Genomic DNA, 19140 nt, shown 5'->3' on the forward strand with positions numbered 1-19140 from the left:
GACGCGGCGTGTGAATGGTCCCGTGGATCCGTGAATCGGGCTGAATCGAAAGCAAGCTGACGGGCCGATCCAAAAGAATGTTCTTAAAAGCGATGACATAAGAGACGGTGAAGTAACAGCTCGAGCGATACAGTAACCGGACGCGCGAGGAAAACCGAGCACGCGACTTCCAGCTACTACTTTCGAACCCGGCGAGTTTTGTTCACGCACGCGTAAACGCGCGTACACACACGGATCGTGGTTCCTCGTCGAGCTCGTTGTAACTTCTATGCAATTAGAGTCCATTACTGGAACGAGAAGTACCATAATTCTGCGCCATGGTGGAAACGCGCATCGAAACGCGCGTCGAAAATTCCCTCGTGAATCAACAACGAAACGTTCCGCGTTAACGATCTTTCGGTAACTATTTCTGCTTCGTGTAATTGATAAATAATCGAGGAATCGTCGTGTGTACGTAGATCCATGCGAACGATAACGATCGAAAGATTTCAAAGCATTCTGGAACCGGTTTCTCGGACACGGTTGAGAATTCCTGTCACGACGCGGAAATCGCAGACAGAACGGAGCGGTGGGACGCAGAGGTTGTCGGGTCGATCGAGCGATTTAATTGTCGTCGATACGTAAGTATCGGCCAAGGCGGATCTCCGACACAGAATCTTTTGGTCCATTCACCTCTCTCTTGACCCGATTTCCGTCCGAGTACCGTACATAGGTTCGTTGCATTCGACTTTGCCGCGTCGCCACGATCCATGATACGCGCCGCGTCGTATCGCGACACGTCGAGTCCGTCTGATTCGATCGCGTCGCAAATTTAAGCGGCTTAACGATGCCTCGAGCAGCCTTCGATCCTCCTAGCGATTTTGAAATTCCAGAGTAATTAGCGACGAGCTAGTAACGAGGATACGATCGATCCACGTTGACAATCAGAGAAGAAAATACGTCTCGAACTTTTAATTTAATCTTCCCGTCTGTCAGATTAAGAGCAGGTACCGTCCGTTTTTGGATCAACGCTACTTATGACGGAAATGGTGATATTGAAAAAATGAGTTACACTTACTTAACCCATTGACGACCGAGGGAAAGAATGAGATGAATTCGCGAATGACAGTTGGCAAAACCAGAGCGAGCCAAGATAATAGGAAAAAGATGAAGACAGAGCTCGACAATAACGCGATGTGGAGAGCAACGGCGGACGAAACGGTCTTCTCGGTATGGAGCACGCGATAAACCGGCATACATAATCTCTTCATCGCACTTTCGCCATTCTTCCATTCACGCGGCCGAAGAAGAAACGAGCCGCGAGAGGCTCCTTTTGTGCCGTCCGCGTTTATCCGTGACCGAGAGAATCGCGCGCGCGCATTTTTTCCTCCCGCGCTGTTCGCGCTAACGAAGAAACTGAACTTTCTTTCACGGCCGCCACAATCCTCCACAGCCGGCTTGACGCGCGTAATTTATCTACCGTATAAAGTAAATGTCCCATTTACTGCCACTTTATTCATTTTACCTAACAAAAACATAATGTATAAAGAATTGCGTACAAAACATTTTATTCTTAAATTGGGACTCGTAGGAAATACATGTACTTGTATATACCTGGTGTTTAAAAGTTAATGTTGAAAAATGATAGTGCAATTTCAGTGTCAAAAACGCGACTACGTAAGCAGGAAGTGATGGTGGTATCGTACTAAAGAAAGGGCCGTACCTTTACTGTGCAACCTATATTTGTTGTACCAAATAAATTGCTAATGTATAAAACTATTTTTTTAGTGAAAGGTGTTAAATAATATTATATACCAAACTAAGACGATTTGTAGGTTAAACGATACGTACAATAATTAAATGAAGTTACGCTACAATCTTACGGTGGCAGTAATGGGGAGATTTATCCTAGCGGTTACTCAATTCGCGTTTGGAATCTTCGGAACATTCGATAAATGAAAACAAAATTTCATTCTCAATAAACCTGCAGTCGTCGCAGAAAATGGAGCTACAACATTCACGCGATCTCCTTTCGTTCTTCCGAGGAGTCAAGCGCAACTCGATGAAGTCTTGCACGTCAAAGAAGCGACCCCGACTCGATCGCGTTTCGCAAGCGTCGATCGAGCATCTTCATCGAAATATCGCGATCCGATATCGCGGCCCGATCGGGATAATCCCGCGCTTCCGTGTGCCCCGTTATGCAAAGTCGATCCTTCGTTTCTTCTCTGCTCGTTCCCACGAATATCGGCCGGCCTTTAACACGGCAGATTTGTAATACGACTCGTGTCGTAAAGTCTCTCGGCTCTCCGTCTTTATTCTAATTATGATCGAGAGAAATGTTTCGCTTCGAACACGAGAATGAAGTAAGTTAAGCACGAGCATCTGGAAACTGATAACGCCGTTTCAGAAACGGAGGTACAGTTCATCCTCTTTGTGTAGGATATATTTTAATTAAAAATTTGATTCGAGTTGTTAGTTGGAAAATAGTAAGGCGAATTGAACTCTACTTGCGGCAACTAGATATAGTAGGTAACATACAGATAGGACATAATTTCACAATGAATCGCCACTTGTGCTCTAGTGCTTCAAATTTTCTTTTCCTTTCAATTCCCTCTAGTTTCGATAACAATTTGTGGCTATGGATCACAGAAAATGTTTCACCCCGTAGTTATAAGATTGATGAGACTGTAATCCGTTTTTCGAAGGAATCGACTTTGCAACATCTGCTGCCGATTATCCCTAAATCGCGAACACGGGTAATTGCGTCGAGCAACTTCTGGTCCCGTAAAAATAAATTCCAACGAAATTTCCGAGTCTCGTAACGCGTCGCAACGAGCTCGCGACTCGCCCTTTTGCCCAGTTTCTGCGTCCGCTGCACCCAGTAATTATCTTAATTTTGCAATCGATAGCGACCATTATCGGGAAATCATTTAGAGCTCCACGAACGACATAATTCAGGTGCTCGATCGAGCTGCGGAGTGAGACACAAGGTGAACACGAAGTAAACTGCCGTTTGGTACTTAAACAGTCTACCAACGATCGCGTTTCAAGGGACGATCAACGCCAAAATACCATTTAAATTTGTAACGGAGAAGAAACTTCGAAAAGTTCATGGTTGTAATTTCCCGTCCATCTTCGTGTTAACGCGAACAATAATTTTCAGAGAGGCGTTGCAACACGTCTCGCGCTAATTATCTTTTATTTACAGTATGACTCCGCGGATGTTGAAACTTACCGCGCGGAGAACGCAAAGAACGTGACGTCACGCATATTTTATCGAACGACGGAGTTGCGATTATTTAGCCAAGGTTCTTCTCTCGCATATCGAGCTTGAGTAGTCGATCGGCGAATATCATTTGAAAGGGTGAAACTGTTGTTCCATCGGATCAGATGTGGATCAAAAAGGTGTACACACGCGGGGCACAGGAGTGAACGGCGGCGAAATGGCATGGGATCGAGATCCGTCGAAGGCATCGATCAAAGAAAATGAAGAGACCGGTCTTGAACTCACCCAGCAGGATACGCGACCAGCTCGCTGGTCGCATCGCAGTCCAGGGCTGCATTGCTCGACACGGTTACGCCGAGCACACGTTCCAGCTTGATCTGCAACATATCGAAACCCAAATTGATCGTTAAGATGCTCTGAAATGCTCCCGAATGTTCGTCAACCCTTTCGATGGGGCGATACTTTTGTCGAATGGGTTGCGTGTGCGCGGAATATTCACGAAATACTCAAGCGATTCTAAATTAAAACTTGCAAAGGCTTTAGTACATACACTACCAGCCAAAAGTATGGGACCAAAGTTCATAATTGATGGAACAGTAACTCATTATTCTGTTACGACACAATAAAAGTTACGGAATCAGTACATACACAAATCGTTTCCAATCAGTTTTAGCATATTACTGTTATCAAATCTTGCTAGAATAATATTTTTCTCTCTGTTTAATCACCAGACCTGGTCCCATACTTGTGGACGGTAGTGTTTACGCACGAAGAATATTCCACACTCCTGTAGTATAAGAGATTATTGAGAAGCTAACAGAGTAGCGAAACAGTTATCCAATAATCCTCAAGACGAGTACTCTAATCTCGGAGGATAGCGATCCAAAGATCCCAGAAGCGCAATTAATTCGAACGGTATTAGCATCGTTAGAAACAACGGGCACCTGTTTGCTTCTGTTCGGAGAACGGTGATTTGATCGCGTGAAAATGCCGTGAAAGACGAGAAACTCGGCCTGACAATCGGCAATCGAGCGGCAAAGAGAGCAAACGAAAGGCATTTAAAACGGCGGTAATTCCGGCATGGTCGTGCGAGTTTCTTAACGACGCTCGCGTGAAAAATCGGTTCGCTACTGGGGCATCGATCGGATCTTGAAATGCATCGCACGAAGGCGGGGTCTGTTAATACAGCGTGCTTCCGTTTTCTTCTTCGCGGTTCCCGGGCAGAATTTCAGAGAAACTCGCCCGATCGGTATCGGTAAGCAGCATTGCGTGGCGGTGGGGATAACGAAGAGAACACAACAACGCCATCGGTCCCCTGCGCGGTTTCCTCCTGGTCTCGGCGAGCTTTCGTTCTCGGAGGCGATTCGTGACAAGGCCATTGACGCGGTTGATTTGCAGGACGCGTGAAATATTGCCGCGCGCATATACCCGCCACACGTAATTCATGGACCAACGTGGGCGACGTGGAATGAAAAAGCCATTAGCTTCTGAAAGGCATACGAAGATCGCGTTCGCTCCACGTTATCGCTAATGGATACGAAGAGATTGATTTAAACGCGCATTGATTACCTCTTGATATTACGTGTGGCATGGATTCCGAACGATTTTCAAAGTATCGCTAAAAGCCTTCAACGTCAATTAGTGGACACGTAACAATACTTTTCTGACCCATTCTCTAATTCGGATTTATAGACAGTTTCCTCGAATTAACCTTAGACTGACAACAGTCCTATATACATTTCAATTCATCATCTGTCATTTTCCATGAAAATGGTATTGAGTTGTTTAAATTGAAGGAAAGATTCCTGATAGAACGGAGCTGATAACCCAAAAATTTATTCTGTTAATGCAAACGACACGTATATCTTACATGTAGGATGTTAAGCTTTTTAGGTGATTTTTTTGGTGATAGGAATGGAGAGTCAATTAAGAAAATAGCAGCACCTTGAACAGAAATAATACGTAAATTTTACTTAGGTTGGGAATCTAAGGTTAAGAAAAATCATCTGTCAATGTAGCCACTGTTCGATCACGAAGATGAACGTTTCCTCTCCTCGCTTTAATCCATCGGCAATGGATCCATTAAATTTAGAGAATTACGATAAACCACCAGTCAAGGTAGTTTAACTGGGCAAATCTGAAAGCGAGTGTCGCCCTTGCAAACAGTTTTATCGTCGGCGTAAATCGTTCGATTACCGCACACGCGTCGGATGCTAGAAAGCGGCAGTGCCTCATATGAAACCGAGAAGATTGCTCGTAGCGATCCCCGATTCGCGACTTTTCTCCGAGCCCCGCGATGAAAAGACACTTGCGCGCTCTCTCTCTCTCTCTCTCTCCCCTGTAGAACTTTCATCGATCATTCGTTTGTAATTACGACCCACTGAGCCAATTCCCTGTAAATCGACGCAGCGTGTCGTCGTTCGATCGCGAAAGCGAACGAGCTTTCTTTGTTAGCCTCTGTGCGGTGACTCCTATTCGTCATTCTTCGTGGTCTTGTCGATTACCCTTTTCCTTTCACGTCTTGTTAAATGGTGCGTCTGTACTTTATGCGTTATTACTCTTATCATAATACTACATACCTACACAGAAGCATCCTACCTCCATTAATAATCTTTAATACTATCATAAGTGGACATGCGTTTCTTCGTTAGTCGAAAGCTGCATATCGAAACCCAGAAACGAAAAAATCGGAGGGAAGACGGAAGGAAATCGACTAGGCCTCCTGCGCTCGAAACGAGGACACGAGGGGAAACGTTTAAAAAAGAATCTCGTTACGTTGCCCCAACGCAAATCGGATTCGCAGCCGTGGAAGGATCGTTGGTCGAAGACTCTCGATGAAAGTCGAACGTGCACGGCGCTGGAACGCAGGAACGGGGAACGGACGGGGAAAACTCCGTGCACAGTGGTTTCTGTCGATTCCTAATTGGCCGTTTCATATTTTATGCGGATCAGAGCGGGGTACGGGTTTTCCGGTGCGGCGCATCTGTTAACCGGTGAAAGAAGATCGGCGAGTCGAACGCAGAGTGTGCTGGTTGGTCGAATCTCATTAGGTCGAGCCACCGTGGCGTTACCTACCGCAAGCTCACTACCCTGGAATTCGTGGCGATTCGAGCGCGATAGAGGCTAATTGCACGACTGATTTTCTAGAATGAAGCGTGTCGACGAAAAGCAAGTACACCCTGGGGGAATCGAAGGGAGAAAAATCGACGGATCGTAAGGATCGGTTGCGTCAGAACGACTCGAGACGATCATCGTCGAGCCTCGAGCAGTGTGACCACCACTAATAATTTCGTGCTAAATCCAGTACTTTTTTTTTTTTTCAACATTTTTAGTGCTCTGATGCGTTCACCAACGGATTTAGTAAATTCTTCCTTCCGAATAAGAATAATAACAACATGGGAGTTAGACATATGGGGTCCCTTGTGGACACAGCCAAGTGTGCCCAGTGGTAGGGATGACGTTTCAAAGCTCAATGCTGAGGAGCCTTCGAACACTCATCGACGATTTACTGTAACCACCTTTTTATCGGTGTACAGCGTAATCTGGTTTTCATTATATAAAAATTTGACTTTGCATGTAAAAGTTAGCACGCAACGATGGAATTATCGGGATATTTAAATAGTTCCGTTCGAATGTCGTGGCCACCGCGCGCCGATTTACACTGGCGGAAGTTACGCGAAGCTTGTATTGTATGTATATGGTCCGTGGAGATTCGAGATCGGCGTAGGCAGAGACAAGGAGAGTTATGCCGGTGTGTCCCGGCTACGAGTTTTATCCGACATTGATTCGTTACGCGGACGACTAGTTCGGTTCGCGTGGGCGATCTAAATGATATTATTTACAAAAGGCTGGCTGGGAAAAATCGTTGATAAATACGACCGTATTTAACGGTGTTCGCTGGTCGCCAAACCGCGAGAGAATCGTTGATTGTTGCGTCGAACTGTGATTCCAGATTGCTCGAACTCTTGATTAGGGCAATTTGCGGGATCGGAGAATCGTTGAAATTCACCGTGAATCCATCGAATCCCAAGTCGCTCGTCCGTATCGTTGAACGAGATACGCTTCGCGAATCTGTTCGAATGTCGGAGAAAGTATAATTAATTTCTTCGGGGTGAAACCTTCTATCTATGACGGTACGGCTGATCGAACGTTACAATGGCTGGAGAAAATCGGTAGAAACGGGTAGAAGATGGAAAGGGACAGACTGCGTCCGAGTTATTAAAGGAAGAATTGCAAGGCCGGGCGCTCTTGCAAATTCAAAGCGCAGCATCCTGCAGTAATTCGAGTCCGAGGTAGCAATTTAGACTTCTCTCGGTTGAAAATTAACGACAGGTTCGTATATCTGGCGCAGTTTATATTAGAATAACAAAACATGAGAACCAAATCTGCAATTCTATCCTTCGTAAAACATTGCTCTACGTTGTAAATTAATTTATTATCTGTAAAGTATGTTTTTGCTCTTAACTTGGGGTACAGATTAAAACAATACCTCATCGAGCATTGTACGGCATTCTGAGACCATCGTGGGTGCCAGACGCTGCTAATTGTAACGATCAATCTGAACTGACTTGTAGCGGAACCCGTGATCGTCGTTTAAACGAATCTCGCTATGGTCCTCGAACGAATCACTGCAACCGAACCCGTTTGTCCTCGATTCAGTGTGTTTAAACGGTTACGTATTTGGGCTACTAAAGTACTTAATCGGTCGTGATCATGCTGAAAGAGAACGGGACAGTCGCGGTACAGCGCAACAATGAAATATCCGTTCAGCGACTGGGACACCTTGGGAGGAAAGTTTGCGAACAAGGCCCAGAAACGAAGCGGGACACGTGTGTTCGGTAAGGCTCGAATCGACGGGAGGCGAGGCGTTTCGAAAGAATGAGAGGGCCGTGGCACGGCGTGGACGCGGATCGACGATCGCTTTGAAAACAACCGGCGTTAATGGGACCGACCTACACACCTACCGAGATCACGACGCAACCAAGATCCTTGTCCAGCGTCCGCAGCCGCCGCGCCGGACCATGGAAATCGGTAACACGCGCTGGATGTGGGCACGAGAGCGCGTGCCACGGATTTCTGTGTATGTACATCTATGGTCGTTGTACGGAGAGTTTCGTAACGACCGTCGTCGGTTGCCGTCGTCGTTTCGCGGAACACTCGCTGTTAACCCATTAGGACCAACATTGCGTTAACGCAACGTTTCACTGGCATTTTTTTGTCAGTGAATTTACATTATTCAATTCTGCTTTTCATATTGCAGTTATGAAAGAGGATTTCAATGATTTGCTTAAGGTTTTTTTCGTCACTGTTTCTTCTTCACTTAGAATCTACGACGTTTCGAAATTTGAAGAAATTCAAGTATTTACAGCACTAGTTTTTTTAAATCATGGAAATTTTTTGGTGTTTCTTTCTCAGGGAATAAACTTCTATAAGATGATATCTAGTAATATAATATATTTTGTATATACACTATCGGCACAATAATGTATGTTATTTTATTCACGTTTTCCGATATAAAAATTGCTCAAAGTTGCATAAACGCAACATTTTGTTACACAAAACGTACTGACCCAAAAATTTATTTGGTAGCTATTATATTCTTTCTTACACACTTGTATAAGTATTAAATAATTATATGTATGTGTAAAAATCGCCTTATTTCACTGCTTGGGACTTAATGGGTTAACTGCACGAGTGTCGTAAGATGCACGATGACCGGCTCCATAAAACGGCTGCGAGACCGTGCGACGATACCGATCGACGCTGATCGTTTCTTATCGGGAATAACGACTGGATGGTTTAAGTCGCGAAGCTAGTCACTTTCGTTGTCTAGGATCGAATGGATCTTTGGTCGCGTTAGGAACAGCTGATACTTTAATCGAACTATATAATTTGCAGGTAAAATTGAGTGGAACATATGATCGAGAATTAGCACGAGAATAATATTAGACTTGAAGAATATTGACTCTTAGGGATAACAAGGTGTATGTATTTTATGGACAATGTCGCGGATCGAAGCGAAATCTGTTTCCTTCGACAAAGACAGATTCGCGGCGACTCGTCAAAGTTTCATGGCTGAGCATATCGAAAGGATGGGACCGTCGCGGAAAGAACGATATCTCTCGCGCGTCCGCCGCCGTTAACGATCCAGCAACGCGTGTTCCGGATGGAAGTTCCATCATGGAACCGGTTGCGATGCTTTTAGCGATGATCCAGCCGACGTCCTTCCACGAGAACCACCGTTGACTTAATGCACATTAACCGACTTTTTGCACGTTTCCTCCTTCCTCGCAGGATAGTTCTCTAATCGATCGTTTGCACGATATATGTACTATGGTCTACTAAAGCTTCAGCCGCATCGAGAAGCACGTGGTTCACGAACGAAAATGAAATTCCGCTCCTGTCAAGTTGTTCGCGCCCGCAATGATTCCGAATGTTGGAGATGCACCGAATGTAGAACGTACCGAAATGGTTACACAAACTCGGACAGTAAATGAGGAACTTGGTTCAACAAAAATAGTGGACTGTATTTAATATGTAATAACACTTGGACGCGTGAATATTCAGGGGCTGTCCCTGCTCAAGAAACCAAGACTGACTTGTACACACACAAGCACCAGTTTGGTTCTATCAGTCACACTGACTGCTCAAAATGAGATTGATCTTTCTCCCTTGGAGTCCTGATTGAATCTGATCTAAGTTTGTAAGACTGAAAGCCTCCTCGGTGAAGCCCTTGCCCCCCACTCTCACAGTCCGCCCTCAGCGCACCTCTTCGTGGGGGTGGAAATGTAAAATGCCCGCTAAGGTGGACGACAGTTTGGCAACCTTGGGGACTTTCCTCCAGGTACCGTACGCGAGGCTCCCTGCGAGCCGAAGCGCGAACAACAGCGACCCGATACCCTTCGGAAAGCCCTGGTTTATGACATGGACCGTTAACTAATTTGGCGCGAGGGTGACTAAAAACTGCTGGTAGTATAAAATAATATCGTACCGTGCACATTTGGCGACCAAATGTGCAGGACAAAGCCTTTACAAATCCTCGCTCGCCTCGTCGATGCCATAAACCAATTCCTGGAACACGGTGTTCCAGAACACAAGTTCTACATGTACGCGGACGGACGTAAAAGTCCTCTCGTAAACATCGAGAATTTTCCTTTCTAGTTGGATGTACGAGTTGGTTGGGTGTCGATTGCGTTAAAGTTCGTTGCAAAATACACGGCATCGTACGCGCCGCGCAAGGACGATGCATAAATAAGTCGTTCGAAGACTGCGGATGCATATGCAAACGCACGCGCGCACGCATACATTTTCAGTGTTTTGCTTGGGCAACCAACACGTCGATGCTTAGCACATTCGTGTCGTAAACCCGGTTTTATTTGTCCTTAAACTCTCGACGATCGATCAACCGGCCAATTGCAATTTCCATCGCGTACCAACGACGCGCAACATCTCCAGTACCTGAGATTTCCTAGAAATCCGTGACTTCGTTCGCAACTTTATCTCTAGCTCTATCCTCTCCTCTGGTATCGAGAACTATTCAAATGTCCCTGTATAGGCCACGATCCTCGATACAATTTCGCGAACTTCTTTTGAAATCTGTCGGTGAGAATGACAGGCTACGGACGCCAGCTCGGTGAACCGAAAAACGTCTAGCTGGCAACGAGATCGGGTCCTGGTAACCGATAGGCGATCGAACATGCAAAAATCGTCGGGGAGGATACACGCTCGAGAGTGGGAGGATCGCGAGTCGCGCGCCGATTTCTGGCAAGGTGGCTGTTGGCTGGCTGCTAACCTCTCCATTACGCGGTGCACCGCGCGCGCTGACCGAGATAATGAGAGACTCGAGGAACGTTTTGTCGGTCGATACAATGAAAAGAATGCAGAAATGCACGGTTGGTTGCAGCCAGGCGGCTGCCACCGCTGTGTGCGTCGCTCGGTTGGTAGGTGGGCACGCGCCAAATACGGACACAGAGCCAAACCCAGCAAAGTTACCTGCTGCCACCGTTCTGTTACAATACCATCACGAAGAACGCGTTTAACGTAATCCTCGCATAGTTTTTCAAAGTTACCTTTGACGTAAAATGTTTACTTCCACGCCATTACAGCTTATTTAGAATTTCTTTAGCCTCTTCTATGATTCAAATCACTTTCTGTAATTGCGAAAATTGACACTGCGTATAGAATGTATTGTATTTGCATCTTTGGAGGACGATTGCATTTCTACTATAAAAGAATTTTTAGAGGAAGAAGGGGAGAGCTTTCAGACGTAGCAGCGTTCGCGAGAGGAGAGGAACGGACTGTCGAGAGGTAAGGAAATATGCAACTGCGCGTACGAGGCGCAATTCGCGAGATTAACGCGGGCGTCACGGTAGAAACAGCACCAGTAGTCGGTGCATCGCGATAGTCTGAGATGACGTAACGTACGACCGATGGAAGGCAAGGTCTCCTTCGCATAATACGAAGCCTTACGTAACACCGGCTTGGGTTTGCCGTGTCTGAATGAAGAGAGCTGGAGGAACTTACGCGTGGATCTTTTCGTGGAAATGATACGCCTCAAGGGTAAGATCAATCCTTGGGCGACAAGAACCCAGTGAATACTTCCGAAGACAATACTGTCGACCGCGAAAGTCATTTAAACGTTTCAACAGTGACTTCATTCGCGTCCTGCCCTGTCGTTTATTTGCCCGGTAATTAACGATCCTTCAACCATCCAATTAGAATAGGAGGTCCGCGACTATCGAGGGACATTACTAGAAATTCTTGTAACTCGAAACGTGAAAACTATTTCACCATTCGAACTAATGGAAATTCTAGCTTCTACGACTGCAACACTCTTCCTTCAGGCTACATTCTCGCAAAGGTAGTTCCTGTGCAAATTGCATCGTGTTTCAACGGAAAACTTCTCTGCCCGAGTTAGCAACGACTTTCATCAAGAATTCTGATTGTTTCGCTGAGCACTCGGCGCTTCCGCAGAGTCAATTTCTACTGTTAAAATTTTTTATAAATTCACATTCACGCGCGACAGGTGAATTCGTGACAGAACTTTGGACGCAATTTCTCAGGTCGAAGTCTGGAATGAAAAGGTAAATCTAGTCACGGCAAGGATACTGCTCGTGCATACGCAAAACACCGTGCATGGAGATGAATAATGTGAAGGACGCCACTGATCTTCGTTTGCGATGAATATTTAACGCGAAGAACCAATAATCCTGAGCACGGCTCCCATTGATTGTACGGTTTCAAATTCAGAATTCTCCTTAATTGAAATATCAACAACTGAGAATCACATTGTGAGAAAAAAACGATTTGCAAACGTTAAACGTTGCTCAAGGTAAGAAAAAACTTCCATAAACTGTCTGCGCGAAAGTAAAAAGTCATCGTGTAACGCAACCAAAATATGCGGTGTCTAGCACGTCCTCGGTGGAAGATACCCGACGAAGGACGTTCAAGAATAGGGAGTTATTTGCGATAAATATTTATCGTTAAACTCGTTCCAGGAGGCGTGGAGGAAGGCTAATTAACCTGGGACGTGAACGGCGGGCGACGCCAGATTGCCGCTCAAATAATTCATCCGCCGAGTCCCCTCGGAAACTATGCTCGACGCGATATACGGGCGACGCGTGCAGCCGGCGCTTGAAAGACTTGGCCAGTTTAGCGTTTTTCATGGCCCAACTTCTTTTTTTCCCCAATGCTTTTTCCCCAAGATCCATTTTTTCGTCAAGGGCGATACTCTCGGTTAAAGAGATGTAGCACGGTCGTAAGATCTGTCAGGAATTAAAGTACACCGATGAACTCTGTTTCAGGCACACTTTGACGTTTTCAACGACTACAATTCTCATTGAATTTGATTACGACTAATCGAAGAAGGGACGTCGCGACGACGATCAATGCAGCGTCAACCAGAGTGGAAACGTTAAATTCATACTCAAATTCCTTTTACAATAACAAAGGGAAACGTTCGTACACCCTTCGCCATCGGGATATGTAAAACAGTGCTCGCTGAAACGCATGCACGATTCGTATCAGCCGCGAACGGAATTTTTGCACCGATGTCTGCCAGGAATATCGCGGCCGGTAAATCAGCCGAAAGTACGCGATGAACACGATATCTTGGAATCGACGAGGTCGTTTGGAAAGAATCGCGAGACGGGGAACGCTTCTCTGGAGGAGATTCTTCAAACGGATAAGTCTCAGTTCACACCGTGCATTCAGTTAGCAGTGTGTAACAAATTGGTATCGGGTTTTGTACTATTCTTTATTCGAAATGTATAATGGACTTTGGTTAAAGACAGAGTTGGGCAGAATTTTATTCGAATAATGCATAGTAGTAAGTACAGGTATCTAAGAAAATCATTCTGTTCTCTAAATACTTCATGAGATTGAATAAGTATTTTCCAACCGTCTAATCACTCGAAAAGAAGTATGTACATAATGTGTTCTTCTGAAAATTGGAATTCCCACGTTTGATCAATTAAAAACGTCGAAGTACCATTTCATCTTTTATTCGAAAGTCTATACAGTTTAGATAATAAATATGCCCATCTCTGGTTAACTCTTTATAAGGCCGAGCTAGATTAATCTCACTTTCCTAAAATAACCTATTTCTCGAGCAAATGTGAAACTCAAATTCACAAAAATGAAAAGCTGCTGGCAACTAACTGATATCTAACACTTAGTTCAGCTTTCCTCTGAACGTGTACTAGCGCATGCCATACTCGTTCGAGTACAATGTTTTATGTTATCTTTTGGGCGTTAATAGGTTAAATATCGGCTCGCTATATCAGACCTGTAAAAGTGGCTGTGGTAGATCGCGTGGACCGAAGTCAAAGCGGCGACAAAGGTCGCGACTCGTACGGTGCTCGTAGTCGCATATATGTATACAGGTATACATATACATACGTATGTACGCGTAGCGTTACCATAGCAGATCGATCTAACGGGCTATTATGAGTTTCGTGCGAGACCGTTTCCCCGTCGCGGCGTGTAAGCCACACCCTGGTACAGTTATACCGCATCGCCCGAGAATAAGAATAAACGATCGAGCGAGCCCCGACTAGCGCGTGTCTACGAGACACGATATACAATATACATAGAACACAGGAGGAAGCCGGTTCCCGTAAAGGTGCACCGGTTAAACGGCACCCAGAGACGCATAGGGTAAACGCGCCAATGAATGAACACTTCTGAGATTTTGTAGCTATTAAAGTCGAATTTTAAATGATAAGAATATTAAGAAATACTCGGCTCGTGAAAATTAGATTTTTTTGAAAAACTATGAAAATGCAATGAACTAAATTAAAAAGAAAAAGAAAAGATTTTTACCAGTAAATGAACATGTCTAACCAATGGCGCGTGAACATTGTTGGAATATGAATGAAGGTATTGAAAAAATGAATATTTAATCATATGCTTATTTCAATAATTTAATTGACTCGTTTTTATATATAATGTTAACTCACTGGTGCATCCACTCTATAGTGTAGGTTTAATAATCACCGGTTCATCGAGTTATCTACCGAAATCGATGAGCATATATTAGTCGCTAATCGGGATCGACCAGAACGACGGAACCAGGGCGTGCATTCAACTTACTATTTTTTTTCACCTTTCACCAGATCTTTTCGAGACGCGCAATTATCGTATCAACGTTTGCGGCACGTTCCGACAGGGTCCCGAGATAATTGAGAAGTTTATACGGTGCTCATGTTTTCAGCGCGAATCAGGAAAGCCGAGCGTCCTTTCGTCGGCTTGATCAGTCGCGATAACGTTTCCAGATGATCGTGGAGCGCGTAGAGATGGAGGGGAACACGCTTAATTAGTTATTAGTCGGTAACCGATCAGGCGCAATCCTTGCTAGAGGAACGGCCTATAATTAACCATGAACGTCGGAACTCGGAAAGGTGAACCTTGCGACGTGTTCCTGATCGTTTACACGGTCTACGGTCGTGAGAATGGCCTGGCCGAGTTAATTGTCAGCCCTGTCGGGCGATGAAAAGCGTTCGAAAAATTCGATTTCGACAGAATAGGAGGGAACCACGTCTACCGACTCTACCTATTTTAATGTACTTCTAGATATTTTTGAGTGTACACAGTAATAGGTAGCGATGTTCGATTCCGATTCGATCCTTTAGAAGGTCGGTTCTACTGGGTAACACGTCACAGGTACGTATAACACAAATACTGACGGCCAAAACTATGGGACCAGGCCTGATAACTAAAGAAAGAGGAAAATATTATTCTAAAAAGAGTTAATGAAGGTAACGTGTTGAAACTCTGGTTCCATACTGTTCGCCGGTAGTGTATGTGTTATACAGTTACCCAAGAGAATCGAATCGGAATCGAACATTCCTAGTACACTAGTATTATGCTTATACATAGTAAGTTTTCAGAGATTCTGTAGTGTTCCGAAACTTCGAAAAACGACTCGTTTCATCGAGGAGCGATTAATCTTCCGAAGAGGCTTTCGCCACGTCGCGAAATCGACGATGATAATGGAAAAAGTAAAAGCAGGTTCGAGTTACAGCCGATAATAATGGCCACGTCGCAAGAGGCTGGTGTAATGACTTTAATTAATGCTAAACAGCCTTATATAGAACGCTAATCCCGTTGACCGCGAGAAACCTGCGTACCGCGAGCCACAGTCAACGGTTCGTAACCCGTATTTTCAAATTGACCGTCTCGCGAATTCTTCTATACTCGCTCGTGGAAACGTTTACGTCGATTACACGGGCTGCTGGCGCTGGAATATGTATACCTACGTGTCAATTCACCTTTAACGGGAGCTCGAAATTGTATACTGTAGGTAACAGCCTATTGTCTAAAGCGAGGTCGAGTTAATCGTTGCGCTTAGAATCTATGTCTCCGAGCTGGGTTGCAAGGTTAATTTTAACGAGCTGTCGGAAAGTTGATATTTTGCGATTGCTAATGAACGTTAAAAACGTTCCACTAACGAGTTTTTTAAAACGATTGATACGAAAAAAATTTATTCGCAGACTGCTGCAGTTACCTAATCTTTGATCATGTATTCAGTATCGGAAAGTTGACTATTATGCCTAATCTCAAAACACTATTAAACTATCATCTATCGTGTTTCGTTGCATCTATGGAACTAACTTCAATAGTTTGTCAGCGAAATGGTAAAAATCAAAACGTCTCAAGCTCTAGCAACTACATAGTTCTGTATGTACAATTGTCCTCGTGATGTTCGGCTAACTGGTTCTGATCGTGGTAGTGGGCTAGCCAAGATAACGCTAGATCCGAAAGCTCTGGGACTGCGTGCACGTTTAGCGTACGGTGCCGTTGCACGAACCCGAGAGATAAGCTGCGAATAGAAACTAGGCAGGTGGTCACAGAGACCGGTATACTTCTATCGTTCCAGTGTTTCCGCTGCTGGTGAAAAGGTCTATCGAGGAAACTGTGCCACGCCGATGGTCCGAGAGCTTTTGACTCGACCACCGACTGGCGTTCGATGAAAATGTTCGTTATGAAAGCTTGTTCGGCCGTTACTAACAGGTCGAGAGAGACACGTGTGTCACCGTGATCCAATAACGTTTTCTCTATCCACAGTGATCGTTATAAATTATTTTTCAAAGTACAACATCCTTGGCCATTGAATTAGGACAATTTGTTTAGATATTGAAATATTACTCACACATCTACATGTTAATAAATTATATATTATTATACATGTTATCTTATTATTTATTACTATTGTATGCGATACAATACGTGACGTGCGGTTGAGGACCGAGTGGACGTTAAAAAAGTATGTGTGTAATTTACAAATTAATAAAGTTTATTATTAAATTACGTTCAGGCCCTTCAATTTTACTAAAAACATTTTTGGGCTGTACAGCCACTGATTACTCGAAATTCGGAAGAGACACCTGATGCGACTTTTAATTTTAATAACTTCGAAGGCGTCAGTAATAATGCCGGAATATTTATTATTCGTCAATTTGAATACTGTTTTGGAAAGAGAATCGCCGCGGGAAACGCAGGTGGATGGCTCTCCGACGAGATGAAGATAACGATTAAAGCCAGTGCATCAGAGCCGGTAAGGTGCAGCGTCAGGATTTTTCGTGTGGTATGAATAGAGGTGGAACTGCGAACGTAAAACGGATGCAAATCATGCGAGGTGCGGTTGCTCGAAGCTACTATTAATGCGCCGTCTAGGGGCCGTCCAATAAATGCGTTTTTTCGCGGTACGAGATAAATGTGCCTTGTATCGTTAGAAACCTGTGTAAAAAGATTCTTGATGCAGGAATATCTCATCGATACACTCTAAAGCAACTTCTAACTCTCTTTCACTTCTAACGTTTTGTTTTTATTTAACCATGCACCCACCGTCGAAATCGAATACTAAAAAACTTGCTTGGTGTATGCATTGTTACTAGGATTTCTGAAAGTCAGCGCCGAAATACAATAAAGAAATGGTCTTAAGACGGCGAGTGTGTTGCACGTGATGTGCAGCTGTCCAGGAATACCCGTTTATGACAGTTTGCTGGTCGTATGGACGGCCCAAGACGCGACGGAATGCAAATTTCAACACGATTGTTGGGAACAACAATGCGCGCGTTAATGTACGAGAAAGTGCATAAGATAATACGCGTGCACCTCGAAACCGGTATTTTCCTTATCAGCCCGAGAGAATAATTAACCTCGTGGCATCGGCTTATTGCGCGCACGTAATTAATTGAAACCGTATTACACGAGTTCTATATCTAGCGCGGCCAGATTCATCCAAATACCTTTTTTTTTCTCAAATGACGAACCAGTCGTGCGCCCAGGCAAACAACCTGGAGGTGAACGGGATGATTGTAGACGAAACAGTTGAATGAAATTTTATAGAAGCACGCGACCGAAACGAACCTAATAGTTTCCTCTGTGAGCGCTACTCCTTACGCAGGACACGAACTCGTGATTCAAAACGGGCGTCAACAACGACAAAAAGGAAGCATAAATACATAGAGTACGATCAAATTCGGCCGAAGAATCGACTACCGATCGTCTATAGTCTATCGGAAGCGTTTACGTAACCGTGTAATGTTTTGATAAAATGCGGTTATCTTGATGTATGACACTGACACAGAAACGTAACTCGGTGATGCGCTAACGATACCTGTCGACGGTTAGGAATATTGCGACGATTTAGTTATATCGTGGGACAAGAATCGTGTTCTTGCGCCAGCACAAGGAGCAGTATTTTGTGGCAAAAATCGGTGCATTTATAACGAGACACACTTACTGGTACGAACGACACGAGGTAATAGCAATTGGGTTCAGAATTATCGCGTAGAAAACCGCGTTACCGAGATTCAGGTGTACACAATCTACACAATCATGGGAAGTTCCTATTATTCAACGTCTGCTCGTTGAATTCAATGTACGGTTAATTGTTCGCGCTAACGATATTTTTCACCGAACTGGAAACAATACACTGAACTTCCGAATACTCGGAATCGCTCTGTCGAAACAAGGTCGAGGGATCACAAACGCTTAGATCCGATTTATTCATAATTAATTTATACAACGTACCAACTACTCGATCAGTGAATGGATCAGACGTATGTGCATCGTAGGTATACAGTAATTATTAGACTGCGGAAGTTTATGCAAATTCAGAATTTCCAATACCAATATCTAAACATTCATATGAAGCAGAATTGTGACTTCTGTACCAGAGGACTTATAACGTTATTAATAACATATATATATATATATACAGTAAATCATCGATGAGTATTCGAAGGCTCCTCAGCACTGAACATTAAATATTTCATAAACTAATGGTCATATGGGGCTGAAACAAATATCAATGGCTTCGTAATTCCAAGCTCCAAATCTCATTAAAAAGTCAACGTTACACTTGGGGACCTCTTCTAGTCAGTGCCGAGGTGCCTTGGAATGCTCATCGAAGATTTGCTGTAGTATTA

The 19140-nt window shown here is 44.3% G+C and overlaps 1 protein-coding gene across 1 annotated transcript in view; it reads right to left on the bottom strand.

The window, feature by feature from the left end:
• The window catches only part of LOC107186934 (mitogen-activated protein kinase-binding protein 1), a 67852-nt gene that overhangs the window by 24880 nt on the left and 23832 nt on the right, over positions 1-19140 (bottom strand). The window contains exon 3 of the mRNA XM_015574907.1: positions 3491-3582. Within this exon, the coding sequence (XP_015430393.1) occupies positions 3491-3582 (92 nt within the window). The remainder of the gene's footprint in view (positions 1-3490; positions 3583-19140) is intronic.

The sequence above is a fragment of the Dufourea novaeangliae genome, unplaced genomic scaffold (genome assembly GCF_001272555.1).
Source record: "Dufourea novaeangliae isolate 0120121106 unplaced genomic scaffold, ASM127255v1 scaffold81, whole genome shotgun sequence".
Classification (NCBI taxonomy): domain Eukaryota; kingdom Metazoa; phylum Arthropoda; class Insecta; order Hymenoptera; family Halictidae; genus Dufourea; species Dufourea novaeangliae.